At 40.3% G+C, this 19,126-nt stretch overlaps 1 protein-coding gene across 1 annotated transcript; it reads left to right on the top strand.

Annotated features, from left to right (window-relative positions):
• Positions 1-1,215: 1,215 nt before the first annotated feature.
• On the top strand, positions 1,216-2,998 carry LOC138176144 (non-structural maintenance of chromosomes element 3 homolog). Its single transcript, XM_069106921.1, has one exon. The coding sequence runs from the start codon at positions 1,614-1,616 to the stop codon at positions 2,613-2,615; it is 1,002 nt and encodes a 333-aa protein (XP_068963022.1). The 5' UTR covers positions 1,216-1,613; the 3' UTR covers positions 2,616-2,998.
• Positions 2,999-19,126: the final 16,128 nt, after the last annotated feature.

Raw genomic sequence — 19,126 nt, 5'->3', positions numbered from 1 at the left:
TCTTTTTGTATCCCCAGTGCTTAGCACAGTGACTGGTCCATAATTTGCACTTGATGAATGTTTAATGGCTGACTAGCATTAAGAAAAGATGAGACATCCCTAGACAAAAGCAGTTCTACATAAAATCTGAAGGCACTGAATTAAAAATCTGTGTATCCCCAATGCCTTGAATATAGTAGCTACTAGAAGAGACCCCAAAAGTCATCTAGTTCAACCCTTTCATTTTACAGAGACCCAGGAAGGTTAAACAGTGATTGCCTGAGATCACACATATTGGAAGCACTTTGAAAGCTCCCAAGGATTTAAATCCAAATCCTCTGACTCACTAACAAAACAATCAGGCAGTTACAAGATTACAGAAGCACAGATGTATGCCCTCAAAGCTTCTCTCCACCAACTTCATTTTCTAGATAAGGAAGCTAAGGCACAGGGAGGTTAAGTGTTGCACCCATAGTCACAGTTATTAATAAAAAGCAGGGTTTGAACTCAGGTCCTGGCACTTCGGGAGTAGTACCACTACCTGGCCTACAAAACACCTAGTTCACATTCATGGGATCATAGAATCATAGTGCTGAAGGGGATGTTGCGCTCCATCTCCTCCTTTCATTTCTGTGGATAAGGAAACTGAGGCCCAGTGAGGTTAAATGTTGTATCCGAAGTCACTTTTTAAGGAGTGATAGAATTTGAACCCAGGTCCTGCTTTCTCACCTACAAGTTACTAGTTCAAGGCCCCATAGAATCATAGTTTTAAGGGGAAAGGGTCCTTTGAGCTGATCTACTCTCCTTATTTTTCAGATGAGGAAACTGAGGCACAGATAAATTAAGTGATGTGCCCAAAGTGACAGTTAAAAAGAAGCCGCAAGATTCAAACCCGGGTCCTGGGGCCACACTACCTGACCCACAAAACCCCCAGTTACAAGTTCATGGGGCTGCAGAATCACAGACTTAAGGCTGCAAGGGGCCTCCGAGCTCATCCCATCCGCCCACTTTACGGATGAGGGAACGGAGGCAGGACTGGGAGCCTGAGGGGGAAGCTGAGGGCCTTACACTGAGCACGTCCCCAGCCGCGGGCCAGGCTGCAGGCCGCGCAGGTGCGTACGTCCAGAACGTTTCTCTCTGGGAGGTTTCACCGCGCTCCTCTTTATCAGGCTTCAGCTTCTTAACACATGGGGAAATTACCCAACAAAAAAATAAAAAGCAGCGGGTACTCCCGCGAGACACTGCGAGGAAGCCTCGCTTTGGACTTGGACCGGGCGGGGGAGAGGGAAGCGAGGGGGCGCGCATCCAGCCTCTTTCTCGTTTTTGTTGCTTTTTTTTTTTTTTCCGTCGCCGCCCCGCCCCGCCCCCCACTGAATTTGGCCTCAGAATCTTCTCCTCGAGCCCCCTCCTCACCTCACGCAAAGCGCCAGGGCGTGCACGTTCCCGGGCCTTGCGTGGGCGCGCTGCCAGTCAATGTCTGACTGAGAGGGGCTGAGCCGTGTCGGTCCGTCCGTCCTAGGCTTTCGTGAGGGGGAGTGTTTCGTGACGGAGCCAGCCGCTCCGAGCGATCCTGCTGTAGCGGTATCGAAGGCGCCTTCTAAAGGCCCCAAGGTTAGTTCCGAGCGGGGATCGGCATGTCGCTGCAAAAGAAAGGCCGAGGCTTTCCCCGCGCTGGCGGCGGCCGCGACGGCGACGCCGATGGTGACGGCCCCGGCCCCAGCGGCAGCCGCGATGCGAGTGCCGGCCCCAGCACCAGCGGCGGCGGCCTTGGCTTCAGCCAGAGCCGCGTCCAGGCCCTGGCGCAGGCCCTGGCCCAGGCGGGCCCCGCGCAGGTAGAGGATGACGTCATGGAGGAGGCGGGGCGTGAGGAGCCCGGGCCCTCTGCGACCCCGCCGATGCCCTCCACCTCCTCGTCGTCGTCGCCGTCGTCGTCGTCCTCCCAGGCCCAGAAGAAGCCGGCCAAGCGCACTGAGGCCCAGATCCAGCAGAAGGTGAACGAGCTGGTGCAGTTCCTGCTGGTGAAGGACCAGAAGAAAGTGCCCATCCGCCGGGCCGACATGGTGAAGACGGTCCTGCAGGACTACAAAGACATGGCCTCGGCCATCATCGAGCGCGCGGGCCAGACCCTGGAGGAGGTGTTCGGGCTGGAGCTGAAGGAGATAGACCAGAAGCACCATGCCTACATCCTCATCAACAAGCTGGAGCGCCTGGAGGGCGACGGCATGCGCAACGACGAAGGCGTGGCCAAGTTGGGCCTCCTCATGGTCATCCTGAGCCTCATCTTCATGAAGGGCAACTCGGCCAAGGAGTCCCTGGTCTGGGACGTGCTCAGGAAGCTTCGGGTTGATCCAGAGAAAAGGCACAACACCTTCGGGGACGTGAAGAAGCTCGTCAAGGAGGAGTTTGTTCGCCAGAAATACTTGGAGTACAATCGAGTCCCCCACACCGACCCTCCCGAGTATGAATTCCTCTGGGGACCCAGAGCTGCCCATGAGACGAGCAAGATGCAAGTCCTTCGCTTTGTGGCAAAGATTCAGAATCGGGAGCCTTCGAGCTGGGTGTCCCAGTATAACGAAGCCCTCCAAGATGAAATGGCATCAGCTTCTGCATCGGGCACTACTTCATCTGGCAGCTAAACCACCCAGGCCAACTTCAGGTACCAGCATGCATTTTCCAGGCTGGTATCGAGAAAGCAGAAATTCCCCAAGTTTTGATAGCACGTTTGCATATGAACCACAGGCTTTTACCCTTCACCATCCAACATGGTTCAACATTTCTCCTTTTTACTGTTCCTGATCCAGGGACTTTGTGGACAAACCTTCCTGAATTGAACCACTACTTCCTCTTCCCAGATTGCCTAAAGACTTTGTAATACAAACTCATTGCTTCAAGGACCAGTTATCCCTTAGGACTGGGTGAGCTTTCCTAGCTTTGAACCCATCCATGAACAGGATTATTGAACTTTCTCACATATGCCAAGCCTGTGTTTCCTTTTCAATTAATAAATTTCAAGCATTCACCCCGTGTCTGGATGTCCCTATGTGCTGGGCTATGCTAGGAATTTCATGGGGAGGAGGGGAGGAGTCTCTATGGGCTTGGGGTATAAGGTGCCCCAGGAAAATAGGATGTTTTGCTTTGAGGTAACCAGACCCTGGTGTATGAGTGATGCAAGTCTCATAGCTGAGAACCATGTTTGCTGAAGGATCTAAGGTGCCAAAGAGGGATTATCTTTACCTGGATGGGGGGAGGGTAGTGTTGGGGATTGTATCCTGTGAATGGACCCATTGCTTCTCCCCCAGTTCCTATGGCTTAAGTTTTTGGCACCAGCCTAAATTCTGTGAATCATGGGGAAAAGCTGTGATTGCCTAACTCAGGTTACAATTCTGTTACCTACCCTTTGGTTTCTAATGTGATAGATGCACTTTTTTTTTTTTGAGAGTACATTACAAAGGGTGTTCACTATTGCTTAGGGGCAAAAAACCTGACTGAAGTAATAGAACCAGCAGGCACTTCCACATATGTAAGTATAGATACATACAGATATCTATATAAAGTATATCTATATGTAAAGATAGCACTTGGGCACAGTGCTTAGAATATTGAGGTAATATGTTTATTAAATTGCAATTGCCACCAAGGAAATAGGAATGACAGGAGAAAGGAAAGAAAAAGCCTTTCTCCATTGCCCATGACTAGAGAGTAATCATAACTTAGCTGGGGCTAAAATTTTCAGAACCCTAAAGCTGTAAGAAACCTTAGAAATCATGTTATCCAATCTTATAACTATACAGGTGTGGAAACAGAACTGGAGAGAATAAGTAATTTGTTTGAAATTTACAGTTAAGAAAAGAATTAGGATCAGAACTCAGGTCTTCTGATTCAAAAAACAGTGTTTTTTCCCCTAAACCACAATACCATTAGAACAGGCCTGCTGGCACCCTAATCTAAATCTTCTTTTCCTTATGGTTGAATTACTATAAAACTGGTTGACCTCCCTATCTCCAGTGTTTCCTATTATAAACCATCTTTCATACCATTACCAGATAAAGAATCATAGAGCTGGAAAGAATCCTAAAGGCCATCTAGGGCAATCTCATTTTGCAGAAGAGTAAACAGAATCACGTAGATTAACTTGCCCAAGGGAAAATAAATAGTAAAGGGAGAGCTTGGATTTGAACTCTTATCCTGTGACACTGTAACATGCTGCTTTGCAATATCATGGGATGCTATACTAAATGGAGTGCTCAGTTTGGAGTCATTGAAGACCATGTGACAAGTCACTCCCTAATGACTAGAATTTAAGAGAGACAGGTGTGATCTTCATTGATGAAGACATTTCCCACACTAACAAAATAATAATTCCTTTGCATATCAGCATAAGTATTTCTGTCATGTGTTGTTAAAAAACTACAGTGGGCCCCTATTTTAGAAACTTAAATAAACACTCCCTATTTCAACCATCCCAATGAGGAGATGGGGCAAAGATAAAAAGAGCTTCGTTTTATAGCTGAGGAAATGGAACACGCAGAGGGAAAGGTCTCAGTCTATTTTCAGTGGTGCCTGACTTAGTGACCTCATTTGGGGTTTTCTTGGTAAAGATACTGGAGTGATTTGCCATTGTCTTTTCCAGTTCATTTTATAGATGAAGAAACTGAAAAAAGGGGTTAAATAACTTGCCCAAGGTCACATAGTATCTGAGATCAAATTTGAGCTCAGGTTCTCCTGATTCCAGGCCAGGTACTCTTTCTACTGCCCCACCCAGATACCCTCAGACCTCTCCCAAAGCAGCCATCCCATCTTTCTTAAAAGAATGTCTAAAGGTTCTTACTGGCAGGAACTTTCCTAAGGGCTCTATTTAAGGGAAAACATGAGTGAAAACTATAGGCGTAAAAACACAATGTGATTTTCAATTTATTATTCCAGAAAGGGAAAGGAGCCAGGATCTAAAACCCTGCAATGGTCCTGAATACTGAGAGAATAAACTTGAGAGAAATTATCAGTAGCGTCCTTCAGCTCCAGCCAAGATGGCATTTTGTTTCATGTAGCATATATGATACCCACAAAGCTGTTGCACTTGTGTGACAGCAATGATGCATTGTATATAATAGAGAGTTGTATGTGATTCTTATCAGAGCTGCAAAGGCACTGATACCCATGGTAACAAGCAGGGTTAGGCAGAAGTGGGAAAAGACCTAGACTCCAGGAAGAGGAACGTAGAGAATTAGGTCTTTTTCTCAGTTTGCAATCTAATTTTGCCTATCCCCAAATCTTGCAATGACTATGATTTTGACTGTGCCCTGACCAAAAAACAAATTTAGATTTTCAAAGTATAGGGCTTTACCCTAACAAATAAACTTTTGAAATTTAATTTTTTAGCTTGTTATTCTTTATATCAGATTTTACCCTGACCCATTTATAGCCATTTTGGCTTAAGAATTTTTCATGTTCTATTTTCTCCCCAATATGTTCTGTGCTTTCTCCTCCCTCCTATTCATTTTGCTTTTGAATATCTTATGTCCCCATTTTTTCTTTTATTCAGAGTTATGCTAGCTCTATTTCTGAATAGGCTGCCCCTATTGCCAACTGTGGGTGTGGGCAGGATAGGTACGTGTGGGTGTCTGTGAAGTCAACAAGCATTTATTAACCTCCTACTGTGTGCCAGTCACCGTTCAAAATGGTAGGGATAAAAAGAAAGACAAACGCTGTCCCTACTCCAGTCTAACCAGTTAATGTCCAGTATAACCAGTTAATGCTCAAATGTTTCTTGATTACCTATGGTGTGTAAAGCACTGTGCAAGGTATTATAAGGGTTTAAAAAAAAAAAAAAGAAAAAGCATGGTAAACCACTTTTGCACAAGAATCTTATAATTAGGAAATCAAGAGCTACACATGTGAAAAATTAAACAGCAAAAAACAACATGAACAACCTTCCTTTTGGAGGACTGTTGTTAATTTTTACTCTTTCACTTTTGTTCAGTCCTACTAATTCTCCCTTTCACCCTCCAGCCACCCAGTTATTCATCGTTATATTAAAGCAATATGCTTCTACAATACAGGTTTTAAATGAAGAATACCAGTCTTGTATAATTTTAATGAAATTAATAGTATCCAACCTGAATTTAATTGTGGGAAGATAGTTAGCAGTGCCAAGGGAGGAATAATTTTTTAATTATTCAATTGAAAAATAAGAGGAAAAACAATTCCAAAGGGTGGCTAGGTGGCACAGTGAATAGAGCACTGGCCCTGGAGTCAGGAGAACCTGAGTTCAAATCCAGCCTCAGATACTTGACACACTTACTAGCTGTGTGACAATTAACCCCAATTGCCCTCCAAAAAGCAAACACACACACACACACACACACACACACCAAAAAAAAAAACCAATTCCAAGCAAGCATATATCCTGATGTCAAGGAACAAAAAATGCCAGGTGCTATAGTAATTTTTTCTCAAATAACATTATTGCCATGTGTGATATAAACATACCCACCCTAAAACTGATCTTTATGGACAGAGAAGTTATTTAGATACTTCTTTTCCAGAAAGTTCAAAAAGAGAGAGGGTAATTAATTTTTTTTTTCATTAAAAGAGGGAAAGATATTCTAGCAGAATTATAAGCAGTTGATCATCAGGGATCTCTTGGTATTTCTACCTAGGACTAGGAAGTAGTTATCCTAGATTCTGTTCGTGGCTCTGCCATGGAATTACTATGTGAAGTTGGACTAACTCAATTAACCTCTTCCTTCTACAGTTTATCCATCTGCATGGGTATAGCACCAACTTCAAAGGGGTCTGAGTCTTAATTAACTACTGTTTGTGAAGTTCTCAGAGATCCTTGGATGAAAGAAACTCCTGCAAATATTCTGAGGATACATGGCAGCAGGTGGAAATTATTACTATTAAATGTGACACTTGATCGCAGAAACCATTTTTGCAAACTATCCCTTTGGAGCATAAGAAATGTCAAGCTGGTAAGAATGAATACATGTGTCCAATGTTCCTTTTTAACTTTTTATTTATTTATTTTTTTTTTTTTTGCTTTTTGGAGGGGGGAAGATAGGGCAATTGGAGTTAAGTGACTTGCCCAAGGCCACAAGGCTGGTAAGTGTCAAGTGTCTGAGGCCAGATTTGAACTCAGGTCCTCCTGACTCCAGGGCTGGTGCTCTATTCACTGTGCCACCTAGCTGCACCTCCCTTTTAACTTTTATAAGTTGTGCATAGCCGGCCAAGTTCTACGAGCAGACAGTTGTGTTCTATGAGTCATAAGTTATGAAGATTAAAACACATGAGCAAGACATAAGTAATGGTTTTGGGGAAGGCTCTGCCATTTTGAAAGCTTGTTTCCTCTACTCTTGCCCCAGCTCTTAAGATGCAGATTCCCTAGACAGGTAGAGTCCACATACTGAAGGACTGAGAACTAAAATCACATGCATGCTTGGGTCCTGAGGCAGAATCTGTGCTTTACTCTGGTTCTTAGCCTTGATAAGTAGGGAACCCAAATGATTCAGTGAACCCCAAAGAACAACTAAAAAGCAGGAAGCAGAGGGACTGCAGAATAAAGTAGCTCCCCAAAAATTTCCTGGGGAGAAGAATAGTATAACAGAACCAATAGAACCTATAACCAGAATTCAGAGGCAATAAAGATTATCCAAGGGTCCTGAGCTTCCTGGTGATCTAAGGGCATAAAAATCCCATCCATGTGGTCAGGGTCCACCAAACTTGGTGAAAACCACACAAGTCACCACACCCTGCCCTGCTAACCAGACAAGTTTCCATATGGAAAGGAGGGCTCTGTAGAAACTAAATGCCACTGTATCCATCTTCCATACCTTGCTATGCTAGAGCTAAATAAACCTCCCTTTGTTAACTGTTCAATGACTTTAGAGTTCCCCATTTTGTCCCCTAATCAATCTGAACTGGCAGACTAGTGTCAGTCTCATCCCTAATAATAGGTTTGAATTGTAAAGCTTTTCTGAAAAGCCTCTGAGTGTGAATCCATACCCTAGAGAAGAAGTTCTTAATCCCTTGAGCAGAATGATGAAAGCTATGGGCCCCTTCTCAGGATAATGTTTATATGTAAAATAGGGGCAGCTAGGTAGGGCAGTGAATAGAGAACTGGTCCTGGAGTCAGGAGGACCTGAGTTCAAATCCAGCCTCAGACACTTGATGCATATTAGCTGTGTGACTTTGGGCAAGTCACTTAGTACCAATTGCTTTGCCTTCCCCCCTCAACAAAAAAAAATAAAATATATAGGATTGCAAAGGAAAGCAATTATACTGAATTACTATGTATCTATAAAGTTTAGAGACCTCAAATTCAGATCCTCTGGGGAGTTTCAAGTAGCCCCACTTCTTACTGGGCTCATCCACTCTTTGAGTATGCCAGAAGCTGGCCCCCTCTGTTAACAGGCACCTGACTCCTTGGAAGTTGGAAGATGTGGCAGGGTGGATGCTGGAATTACTGACCATACTTGGCTCAGGGCAGGGAAGCATCTCTTCTACGAGGGAAAATTACACTCCTACTTTCTACAAAGGGGTGAGAGGTCAAGGAAAGAAACCCAGCTAGAAGTCACAGTGAAATAGGCAGGATCCTAGGGAAAGGCTTTGCAAGGTTAGCTACATAGACAAAACATGTCTAACATGTTCTCAGGGAACAATGCATGAGAGTAACCAGCCCCCATTCCCAAGTGCTACTGTGTAGGTTTTCTTGAAATAGAAAACCCCTTGAATCAAGAAATCCCTTAAAATGACAATCCTACAATATTCATTAGTTCCCAGACTTCTCTTTGTATCATCTATGGGCTGGAAAGAGGAATGATGAGGCTAAAATTTATGGTCAAATTATCTTGTGTATTTTGGGGACACTGTTGCCATACATGGCAAAAGGTCAAGAGAACCTTTTCTTGAACCAAATTGGGATTGGATGATTCCTGTCCCTTTTTTCATAAGGCAATTAATTGCCTTCTTTTGGTTTTGTTCTTACCTACAACAGAGTCATCATCTCCAATGTTTCTATCATTCCCTGTAATCTTGTTGCTTCTTTATGCAAGAAGCAGTAAAATATTTAAAAGAATCAGCTGAGTGTTGAAGAAAAGCAGGGTGGAAGGGGCAGCCAGGAGTAGCAGGTCACAGGTTGCATAATTAATTGACCCTCGGTTTTCCAAGTTTACATATCAGCTTCCCTTCTAAATGTGACTTTCTTTTTTCTTTGTATTTCATCCCAAATTTTCCTAGTTATAGGGAAATGACAGCCACTTGACTTGTGAATGATTTGAATTGACCAATGCCAACCTTTACCTACTGCTCTCATTGCTGCAAATAAGATTGACATGAAATTTAGGTCATCAAAGAACCACAGAGCTGCTAGACCAAATACAAATTCCCAGAATTCATAACTATGCTTGGTGCTTCAATTAAAAAAAAAAAAGGGATGGCTAAATGCATGGAAAGCAACAAACTCCCCTAATGTTGAGAAAAAAAAGAAAAGAATGCCTTTGCAATTTTGAAAAACCAATAAAACATCAGATGACACAAAGAGTTGCTAGTCTACTTCATTGCTTAGATTTGTACACAAAGTTAAGGAGATAACAGAGTATAGATCATTGACACTCCCTGCTTCCAAAAGAACAAGCTGGCTTTTGAAAAAAAAAAAGTAGTGTACACTGACAAAGCCACATTATTTGATTTTGAAAATACTTTTGTTACAAGGAAGAAACTATTTGTGTTTTTTTGTCATGATACGGTGGAGTAAACCCTGGACTCAGGGTCAAGTCCTTCCTCTGACAGTAACTGATTGCATGATTCTGAGCAATAACAATTTCTCTGGGCCTAAAGTTATTTAACTCCAAAATGAGCCTACTAGACTAGATAATCTCCATGGTCATTTCTAGCTCTAACCTTTTATGGTTCTCTGTGTCCATTGATTATTTGGATTCTCTTGAGTCAAAAACTCAATAATGTTCCTAATAAAAATATTTTAGTCTCACAGTTTGCTTCCACAAGATATGCAAGTTTTTATGGATTAAACCTGAACTTGGAAGAGAAGGGACTTCTTAATTTCGGTTTGCAGTTAAGGCTTCAAAGAACCATGTTGGAATGAATTTCTGGTCCAACAATCATTCTGAATTTTTAGTTGACTGAGAGATGGAAGGGACCTTAAAGATCCTCTAGTCTAACTCTTTAATTTTACTGATGAGGAAACCGAGACCCAGAGAAATTTGCCCAAAATTACACATTTGATTAATTTCAGAGCAAGGATTCAAATTCAGGTCATTTGATTTCAAATCCAGCACTCTTTCAACTGAACCATGCTAATCTCACCCTCTGAAAATAGGGTCTATATCAGGATATTCTAATGTATTGAGTGCATAGTTGCTACGGTCAAACCAGTGGTTTAAAAATTTCTGTAATTGTGATCACTCTGGCCTCCACTGCTGTTACATTTCACTTCTCCTCCAGGATTCTCCAGTCCCCCACTGTCTAGCTTCTGCTATTGGCTCTAGATCTTCCAAATGGTGTTCTCCCAATTTTAGGGGGCCTTTTACATTCCAGTTCCATTTAATTACTAAACATTCAGATTAGCTTTTACAAAGGAATATTTACTTCTATACCTGGGAACATATTCACTCCCTTACAGTATATCATACTGGGGGGAGGGAGCAGGGGAAAGCCAGGGAGAAGAGATTAGATTAATGGTTTACCTCAGTTCCTATACAGAACAGTTCCACCAAGCTCCAAGTACAAAGCCTCAACTTCGGCTTCAGTCCCAGGCACTGTGGCTTCACAGGGCTTCCCTGCTAGGCTGGCTGGCTATATATCTAGCCTAGAATACTGCCTCCAAGGTCACCATGGCTTGAGCATCCAGATTTAGTGGGGCTTCCACCTCCTGCCCCTAAAACTAAGAAAGATAAACAGATTTAACTAAAAAAAAAAACCTCAACCACAAGGCATTCTTGAGCCACAGAGTAAAAGAGGAGAAGGTAGCCCTTTCCTCTGCCCAGTCAGTTAATGGCATAACCTTCACCTTCTCTGGACACTGTGGGAAAGAGAAAAGAGACAGAGATAACCAATTTGGTCATTTTAAAGATGCAGCCTGGCAGTTTTCAGAGGATGAAATTAAAGATATCTATAAGCACATGAAAAATGCTCTCAATCACTATTGATTAGAGAAATGCAAATCAAAACAACTCTGAGGTACCACATCTCACCAATCAGATTGGCTAAGATGACAAAACAGGAAAATGACAAATGCTGGAGAGGATGTGGACAAATTGGAACACTAATGCATTGCTGGTGGAGTTGTGAACTAATCCAACCATTCTGGAGAGCAATCTGGAATTATGCCCAAAGGACTATAAATAGTTTCATAACCTTTGACCCAGCAATACTACTTCTAGGGTTGTATCCCAAAGAGATCATAAAAGTGGGAGGAAGCCCCATATGTACAAAAATATTTATAGCAGTTCTTTTTGTGGTGGCAAAGAATTGTAAATTAAGGGAGTGCCCATCAATTGGGGAATGGCTGAACAAGTTGTGGTATATGCATGTAATGGAATACTATTGTGCTATAAGAAACAAGGAGCAGATGGACTTCATATTTACCTGGAGAGGCTTATATGAACTGATGCTGAGTGAGAAGAGGAGAACCAGGAGAAATTTGTACACAATTACAGACACAACGTATGTGTGATGACCAACTTTGATAGACTGGACTCTTCTCAGCAATGCAGTGATATCAGTCAATCCCAAAAGACTCATGATGGAGAGAGATGTCTACATTGAGAGAAAGAACTGAGTTTGAACCCAGATTGAAGCAAACTACCTGCTCTTTTTCTTTTTCCTGTTTGGTTTTGTTTCCTTTTTCCCATTGTTCATTACATCAGATACAATCCTTCTTTATAACCTGACTAATGTCTAATGTGAAAGTATTTGCAGATACTATACTTGATTGGATGCCGTCATGAAGGGGGAGGGGGGAGTAGGAGAGAAAAGTTGAAACCCAAGGAATTGTGGAAGTGAATCTTGTAAACTAAAAGTAAACAAATTAATAAAAACAAAAAAAATTAAAAAAATAAAGATGCAGCCTGGATGGAAAAAGGCTATTCTCACTCACGTGGTAGGGGAATGATGGACATTTCCTCCCAGAAGCAAGATGCCTCCATGTTAGGTGATCTGGGGAAGGGGAATAGGGAAAGGAACAAGCATTTGTTAAGTCCCTACTTGTGTTAGGCATTTTTTACAAATGTCTCATTTGACCTTCACAACAAACCTAGGAGGTAGGTGCTATTATTATCTGCATTTTACAGTTGAGGGAACTGAGGCAGATAGAGATTAAGTGACTTGCCCAGGGTCAAACAGCTAGTAAGTATCTGAGACTGGATTTGAATTTAGGTCTTCCTGATTCTAAAGCCCAGTGTCATCCACTGTGCCACCTAGCTGCCTCATCTGGACATGTGTAATGCCCTCATGACACCATTTTGCAGTTTTAATGGTCATATAGACCTTGTTATAATTGAATAAATAGTTTTATCATCAATTGTCCCATATTGCTATGGGTTTGTATGTTACTGTTTTTTTAGTTTCAGTACCACAGTACAGACAAGATGGTCTACATATTTCCCCTCCAGGCCCCTGTCCCTTAATTGGTTGAATTCAAGCAATGAGTTAGTAGTGCACAAGCAACCATTCACTGATGGTTCATTGAATTTAGTCAGTTTGGTGTAACTTGGGAGTAGAACTTTTCCTAAGAGTAAGTTAGATTGCCTCCCTTCCTTGAGTTCTTCAAATAAAGACTACATGACCACTTAATGGGAATGATGTAGTGTAGAGTCCCATTCAAGCATGGGTTATACTAGAGGACTTCTAAGATTCTGTGAAAAACTGGTGACATCAAATTTTTAAGCTGCATAGTTTGGGGCCAGTATAAACCTTGAAAAATGTTATTCTCTAAGCTTCCTTGTTAACATCAGTAGCATGCATGCTGTACACCAGATTTTCCCCCTACATAACACCAAAGTGATACACTTAGTAATTATTCAATGACCCCCAAAACCCATACGGATGCTGCAGCTGCTCAGTGAGGAGTCACAATAGAACAGGAAAGGGTGCCAAGTACTGACATGAACCTTATCATTGATATCATTGGTTACCTCTACAAGTCACTTTTAAAGCTGAGTGCCAATAAATCAGCATCATCACTTTTTCATTTGGACAACTGTGATCTAAGAATAAGCTGAATATCAGAGCTGGCAATCATGTTCTCCCTCACTAGTCCACTGCAACCCACCTGCAAGTCATGTTATACTGTGCCCTTAATTATGAACATATTCAGAAGGTCAGTAAGTAACCACTCAGCCAATACAACCTAAGATCCCAACTTTAATGTACTTCAAACTCTTAGCACATTTGTAGTAACAGTGATTCCAACCCAAGATTATTATCTCATGGGATTCAGAAGGTGACATACTAACTTATTAGACTTCTTTCTTTTAATAACTCATAATAGCTTGGCCATACTTCCTATACTCTGTATATTCTGACACTAAACCTGGAATCATAGAATGCCAGAGCTTGAAGGAAACTTGGAGATCATCCAATTTAGCTCTTTCATCTCTCATCACAGGTTTTATAAAAGAATGGATTAGTAGTATTGACTATAGATTTTCCTCATTACAATGTTAAAAATGAAAATTCTGTTTTTGCCTCTGTTTCTTTCTTGCTGTTCTGAAATCCTGACTTTTGACCTACTAATCAAGATATAGGACCCTTCGATGATGGGTCAAGCAAAGAGGGTGTAGCTTTTGAGACTGTGTCCCCAAATGACAATATTCTTAGTGCTCCTTTGATCTTTAATCCATTAGAGCAGTGTGGTGACACAGTCAGTACAAGGCTGGAGATGGAGTCAGGAAAACTTGAGTTCAAATCCAGCCTCAGTCACTTACTAGCTGTGTAACCATAAGCAAGTCACTAAATTGATGTCTGCCTCAGTTTCTCTATTAATAAAATGGTGAAAATAATAACACCTACCTCCCAGGGTTGTTGTGAGGATGAAATGAAAAAATACAAGCAAAGCCCATTGTAATCCTTAAAGCACTACTGTATATAAAAGCTATTTTCTGAACAATCTGAGTGTGTGTGTAGAGCAGAAAAACCAATAAGAATCTTTTTATACTTAAGAATTCCTTCAAATGAACCTTGGACAGGATTTCAGAAGGAATAGATCCTAGTCTCAGCTCTGCCTCTATTAACTAGGCCTCAGTTTTCTCACCCTCAAAATAAAGGAGTTATACTAGATAATTTCTAAGATTTCATTATTTCTATGGTTCTTCTATTTGCTTATGTTCTATGTATGTCATATATTCCAAAAGCTAGTTGGAATTAATGAAAAATTGGATTTATAAAGCATTGTAAAGAAATGCAGTTTTATTACTATTATGTATAATACTCCTTATGCTGTTAACCAAATTTTGCCAAATTGAAATGCTGCAGTACCTCCTTGAAAGAACAGATTTGCAATTAGCATATAAATTGTATGTAAATGACATACATCTAGAGTTCTTGAAACTTGTGGATTATCAAATAGATGAATCATTTCCCTTCCAATCTTATTTAATATTATTAGCAAATCTTTTTAAACCTAGAATGTGGCAAAGTTATGCTTATGCCAAATTTTTTTTAACTGAGTGCTGGACCTTGGGCCAAAAGTCCTGGGTTCAAGTCCTTGTGCTGACAATTATCAGCCAGATACGCTGGAAAAGTTGCTTCTCTGAACTTGTTTCTATTAAAATGGCAATTACATTTGTACTTTCTACATTACAGAGTTGTCATGAGGAAAATTATTTATAACTTGTAAAGTGGAAAATATAACTATTAAGTATTAGTAACTTAAAAATGCCTTAAGATTTTTTGGGACACTTTGTATCTGTGATCTTTTATTATTACCTGTACATTCCTAAATTGGTAGAGTCCAAATATATGAGATTGTATTGTATCCATATAATAGCTAACATTTATATAGTGCTTACTACGTGCCTGGGCTTACTATATTACTGGGCTATACACTGCATTTTTATCTCATTTCATTATTTTTATTGATTATTGTTATTAATATCTCATTTGATCTACACAGCAAAATTGGGAGGTGCTATTATTAGCCCCATTTTAAAGATGAGGAAACTAAAGCAAACTCCAGGGAGTCACATAGCTAGAAAGTGTCTGAGGCCAAATTTGAACTCAGATCTTCCTAACTTCAGACCTAGCAGTCAATCTGCTGTGCCACATAGTTGTATCTTCTCCCCAAAAAGAATTATCTGGGGGTGGCTGGGTGGCACAGTGTATAGAGCACAGGCCCTGGAGTCAGGAGGACCTGAATTCAAATTTGACCTCAGACACTTAACACTTATTAGCCTTGTGACCTTGGGCAAGTCACTTAACCCCATAAATTATAAATTTATGCCCTGCCTTCTCCCCTCTGAAAAGAAAAAAAAAAGAATTATCTGGTGTGTTTTCAGATAATTTAGATAGTTTCGGAATAATGAAGTAATAAGATAAATTAAAATATTATTAGACAATAAGCAACAGCTTTCTTGGCCTGGAAATAACCTTCAGAAATAACAGAATTAGAGAATTTCAGAATTAGAAGGATCTTTAGAAATCCTTTAATCCAACCTCCTCATGAGGGAACTGAGATTCAAAGAGTTAATGACTGGTCCAAAGTTGTATTTAATGGCAGAGCCAAGACCAGGAAGGCAGTATGTATATTGGAAAGGGCAGCAGACTCAGAAGCAGGAGAACTAGGATTTAGGCAGGCCTCAGCAACTAATTAATTGTGGAACCTTGACCAATTGATTTTGATTTCAGGGTCTCATGAGGGTTAGACTACATTTTTTCTAAGATCTTTTTCATAATTCCATATAAATTCCATAGTTTTATGATTCTGAAACCCAAGTTTCCTGACTCTCACTCTAGTGTTCTAGTATACCTCTCCAATCTCTTTTTTCATATTTACACATAAAAGAATGCATTATAAATATTTATAAAGGCATCCTCTGGCCAAAAGAGTCCCACAAATACCCAAGTAGGAGAATAACCAACAGTACTTATTTGGAATGGAAAATAAAGGTGATATTAAAAAAATAATAATTGTGAAGATGGTGGCTTGATCTCTATCATTTATCTCTCTTTGTGGAATTAACTAAAACCACTACTGCCAAACCCTGTTTGTTTATTTAAACTACCAGTTAAAATTGTCTTCTAGGTCAAAGAGCCTGACAAAGAGCTGCACTTATCTAAATGAAATCATTTTGCATGGTCAAATTGACACAGGATGCAGAGAAAAGGTCCTGAGATAGCTTACTATGCTCCAGAAAATAAAGATGGGACTTCGCATTTTGTACTAGGACTTGAGAGAGAAGAAACAACAAGGAATCAATACATATATTTTGTAAATGCAAAATGCTTAAAAAAAAAAAAAAACAGGAAATGATGACACCTACACCCTCAGAAGAGGAATCCCAGGACCAAAAAACCATTTCCTGTCTTACAAGGTAACTGAAACAAATGTCTCTTCTTTATCTGAGATCTGGTTCCTGTGCCACTCCTCATCAAGACCTATCTGAAATATTGGTTCAATGTTAGCAGGACCATTTAATTGTTTTCTCCTCTTTTTTTTTTCCAATCAGATTTATGGCAAAGACTCTTCTCCTCACTTTACATAGGAACAACAAGAGAAAGTGAAAACATTTTCTTTATTGAATGTAGAACCTTTGTCCACTGACCATAGCCAACAGAAGCCCTGAAAAGTATTGTAGGTGCAGCTGAGCCTATGCATTGTGACCAAAACACTGAAAAATAAGTTCTCTCATCTTTTCCCAATACTATCCTGACTCATGAGCCCAGTATATAGATTACAAATCAAACCCTAGCTCCCACACTTATATACTCAGTATCTCCTTTTGGAACTCAAAACTTCTGTCTTTTTCCAGCTCAACCTATCTGGGAGTCACTAAAACAAAATGGAGATGACTCACGAAGGAGGGGAAGGAGGACATTTGTTGTTCAATTATTTCAGTCACGTCCTACTACTCTTCATGACCCCATTTGGGGTTTTCTTGGCATAGATACTGGTTTGCCATTTCCTTTTACAGATGAAGAAACTGAGGCAAACAGGGTTAAATGACTTACCCATCTAGTAAGTGTCTGAGGTCAGATCTGAATTCAGGTCTTCCTGACTCCAGGCTGGATGCTCTATCCACTGTACTACCTAGCTGCCCCGAGGGAGGATATACCCAGAAATAAATGAATTATGAAATAAACATTATCAATAGCACCTTTGTTTGTGTTTTTCCCACATTATCTTCTAGGATTTTCCCAGCAACACTGTGAGGTAGATACTGGAAGTATTTTATCCCCATTTTATGGATAAGGAAATTGGGGCTCAGAGAGGTCATGTGACTTACTCAGTGTTGTGTACTCAGTAAGTGTCAAAAATGGTATTTGAAACCAGGTCTTCCTGACAATAAGTCCAGCAACCTAGCCACTAAACCATGCTGCTCCTCCCATAAGTTGTAGGTCAGTTTTATATAATACAAAGAAAAATAGAAGTGTATCAATATTCCAGTAATTTAGCTCTATGTAGGAAGCCATCTGTTACTTAAATTGATATTGTCCATAGTACAGTTTTGCTATTTCATCTTCTTAGAGCTGGTATTGTTTTAAACTATTTGGAACCAGGGGCTTTGACTAATAAATTCACTTTTGTTCTAAATTACTCCAATTTGACCATCTCCACAGCCCAAAATGGGTAATTATTCAATTCTTCACTTCCCTTTGTTTTATGTAAATTAGGACTAAATAATCTGCCCTAGTAGGAAGGGTTGCTTCTTGAAGAACTGTATTTCTCCAGTCCCTTTCTTCATGGCACAGGAATTTAACAATCCCTGTGAAAAAAAAAATCACTTTACTGTTCAAAGAAGATAAGGAAAGAAGACTTTTGCTCTAGCAAAAGACCCATTACTTCAGTTTAGAAAGGTAGAAATTACCTATATGTCACAAGAATGACCTATCTCAGGAAATAGTAAAATTCAAGGTACACTGTTAAGTGTTTAACAACCAGACTTCCAAAATATTTTTTTTCTTTATGACATACTTAAGTGTAGTTTAGTCTGTATTATCAACATTTTCTCCATCATTTTCTCAACTCTAGACAATGAATGAAACAATAAATTAAGTTCTCATTTGAAACATTTTGCTGATTTCCGAGGTATAAATGCTCACACTGAAAATTTAACAACTGGCTTTCAGTTCCAACACCCTATAGGATCTATAATACTAGAAACCTTCTATCAAAGGTTGGGTGACCATTTATGGAGGTTATTATAGGCAGAATTTATGCTTCAAGAAAGTACTAGAAAACCTCCAAGGTTCTTTCTAATTCTAGAATCTGAAAAACAAATAAAACAAACAAAAAACACTTCCAGGTAGACAATGATATTGTGAACTTTCAATTTAATTCAACAAATAAATTTCCAGATAGCAATTACTCCCAGCACTGTATTAGATATCTATAGATGATACAAAATAAGTATGATGCATACTCCCTGGCCACAGAGAGTTTACAATCTCTTTGGAAAGTCAAGACTTAGTTACAGGAAACAATTAAGGAATAATATGTTAGTATCTAAGTGACAAAATAAGCAATTGAGATAGCAAGTAGATCAAAAGTCAGATTAGAGGGATCGCTTTCAGTGCCAAGTAACTTTAGAGAAGATAACTCTTGTCCCTCCTATCCTTCCCCTCCCCACCCCAAACCCAGATGCATACTAAGTAAAAGGCAGGTCTTGGTACCTTTTGTGTTTTCAACTTCTAAAAATCTAACACTTATAATAAATATTATACAGAACCTGAAGAAGCTGAGCTAACAAGGGTCAAGAAGTTTCTTCAACCCATCAAGGCTTCCTTTCTTTTCTTGTACATGAAGTCATGGTTCTCAAATCTCTTGAAGAGATCAAGAAAGAAATTATAGGAGTTCTTAACTCCTCCCTACTGTACCCACAGAAATCAGACTTGAGAAAGGCTCCATGTTTTTCTTTTTCTTTTCCTTAAGCAGAACTATCTTAAACTGAATGATAACCATTAGGAGTTAGACTTA

Source organism: Petaurus breviceps, unplaced genomic scaffold (assembly GCF_028583685.1).
Source record: "Petaurus breviceps papuanus isolate PSGF00001 unplaced genomic scaffold, PetGlider_PUasm1.0 81, whole genome shotgun sequence".
In the NCBI taxonomy this organism is placed as follows: Eukaryota; Metazoa; Chordata; class Mammalia; order Diprotodontia; family Petauridae; genus Petaurus; species Petaurus breviceps.
The sequence above is the reverse complement of the archived record's forward strand: the minus strand, read 5'-3'. Positions and strand labels throughout refer to the sequence as shown.

Coding starts and splice junctions, on each gene's coding strand:
- LOC138176144 (XM_069106921.1), top strand. CDS start 1,614: ATGTCGCTGCAAAAGAAAGGCCGAGGCTTTCCCCGCGCTGGCGGCGGC.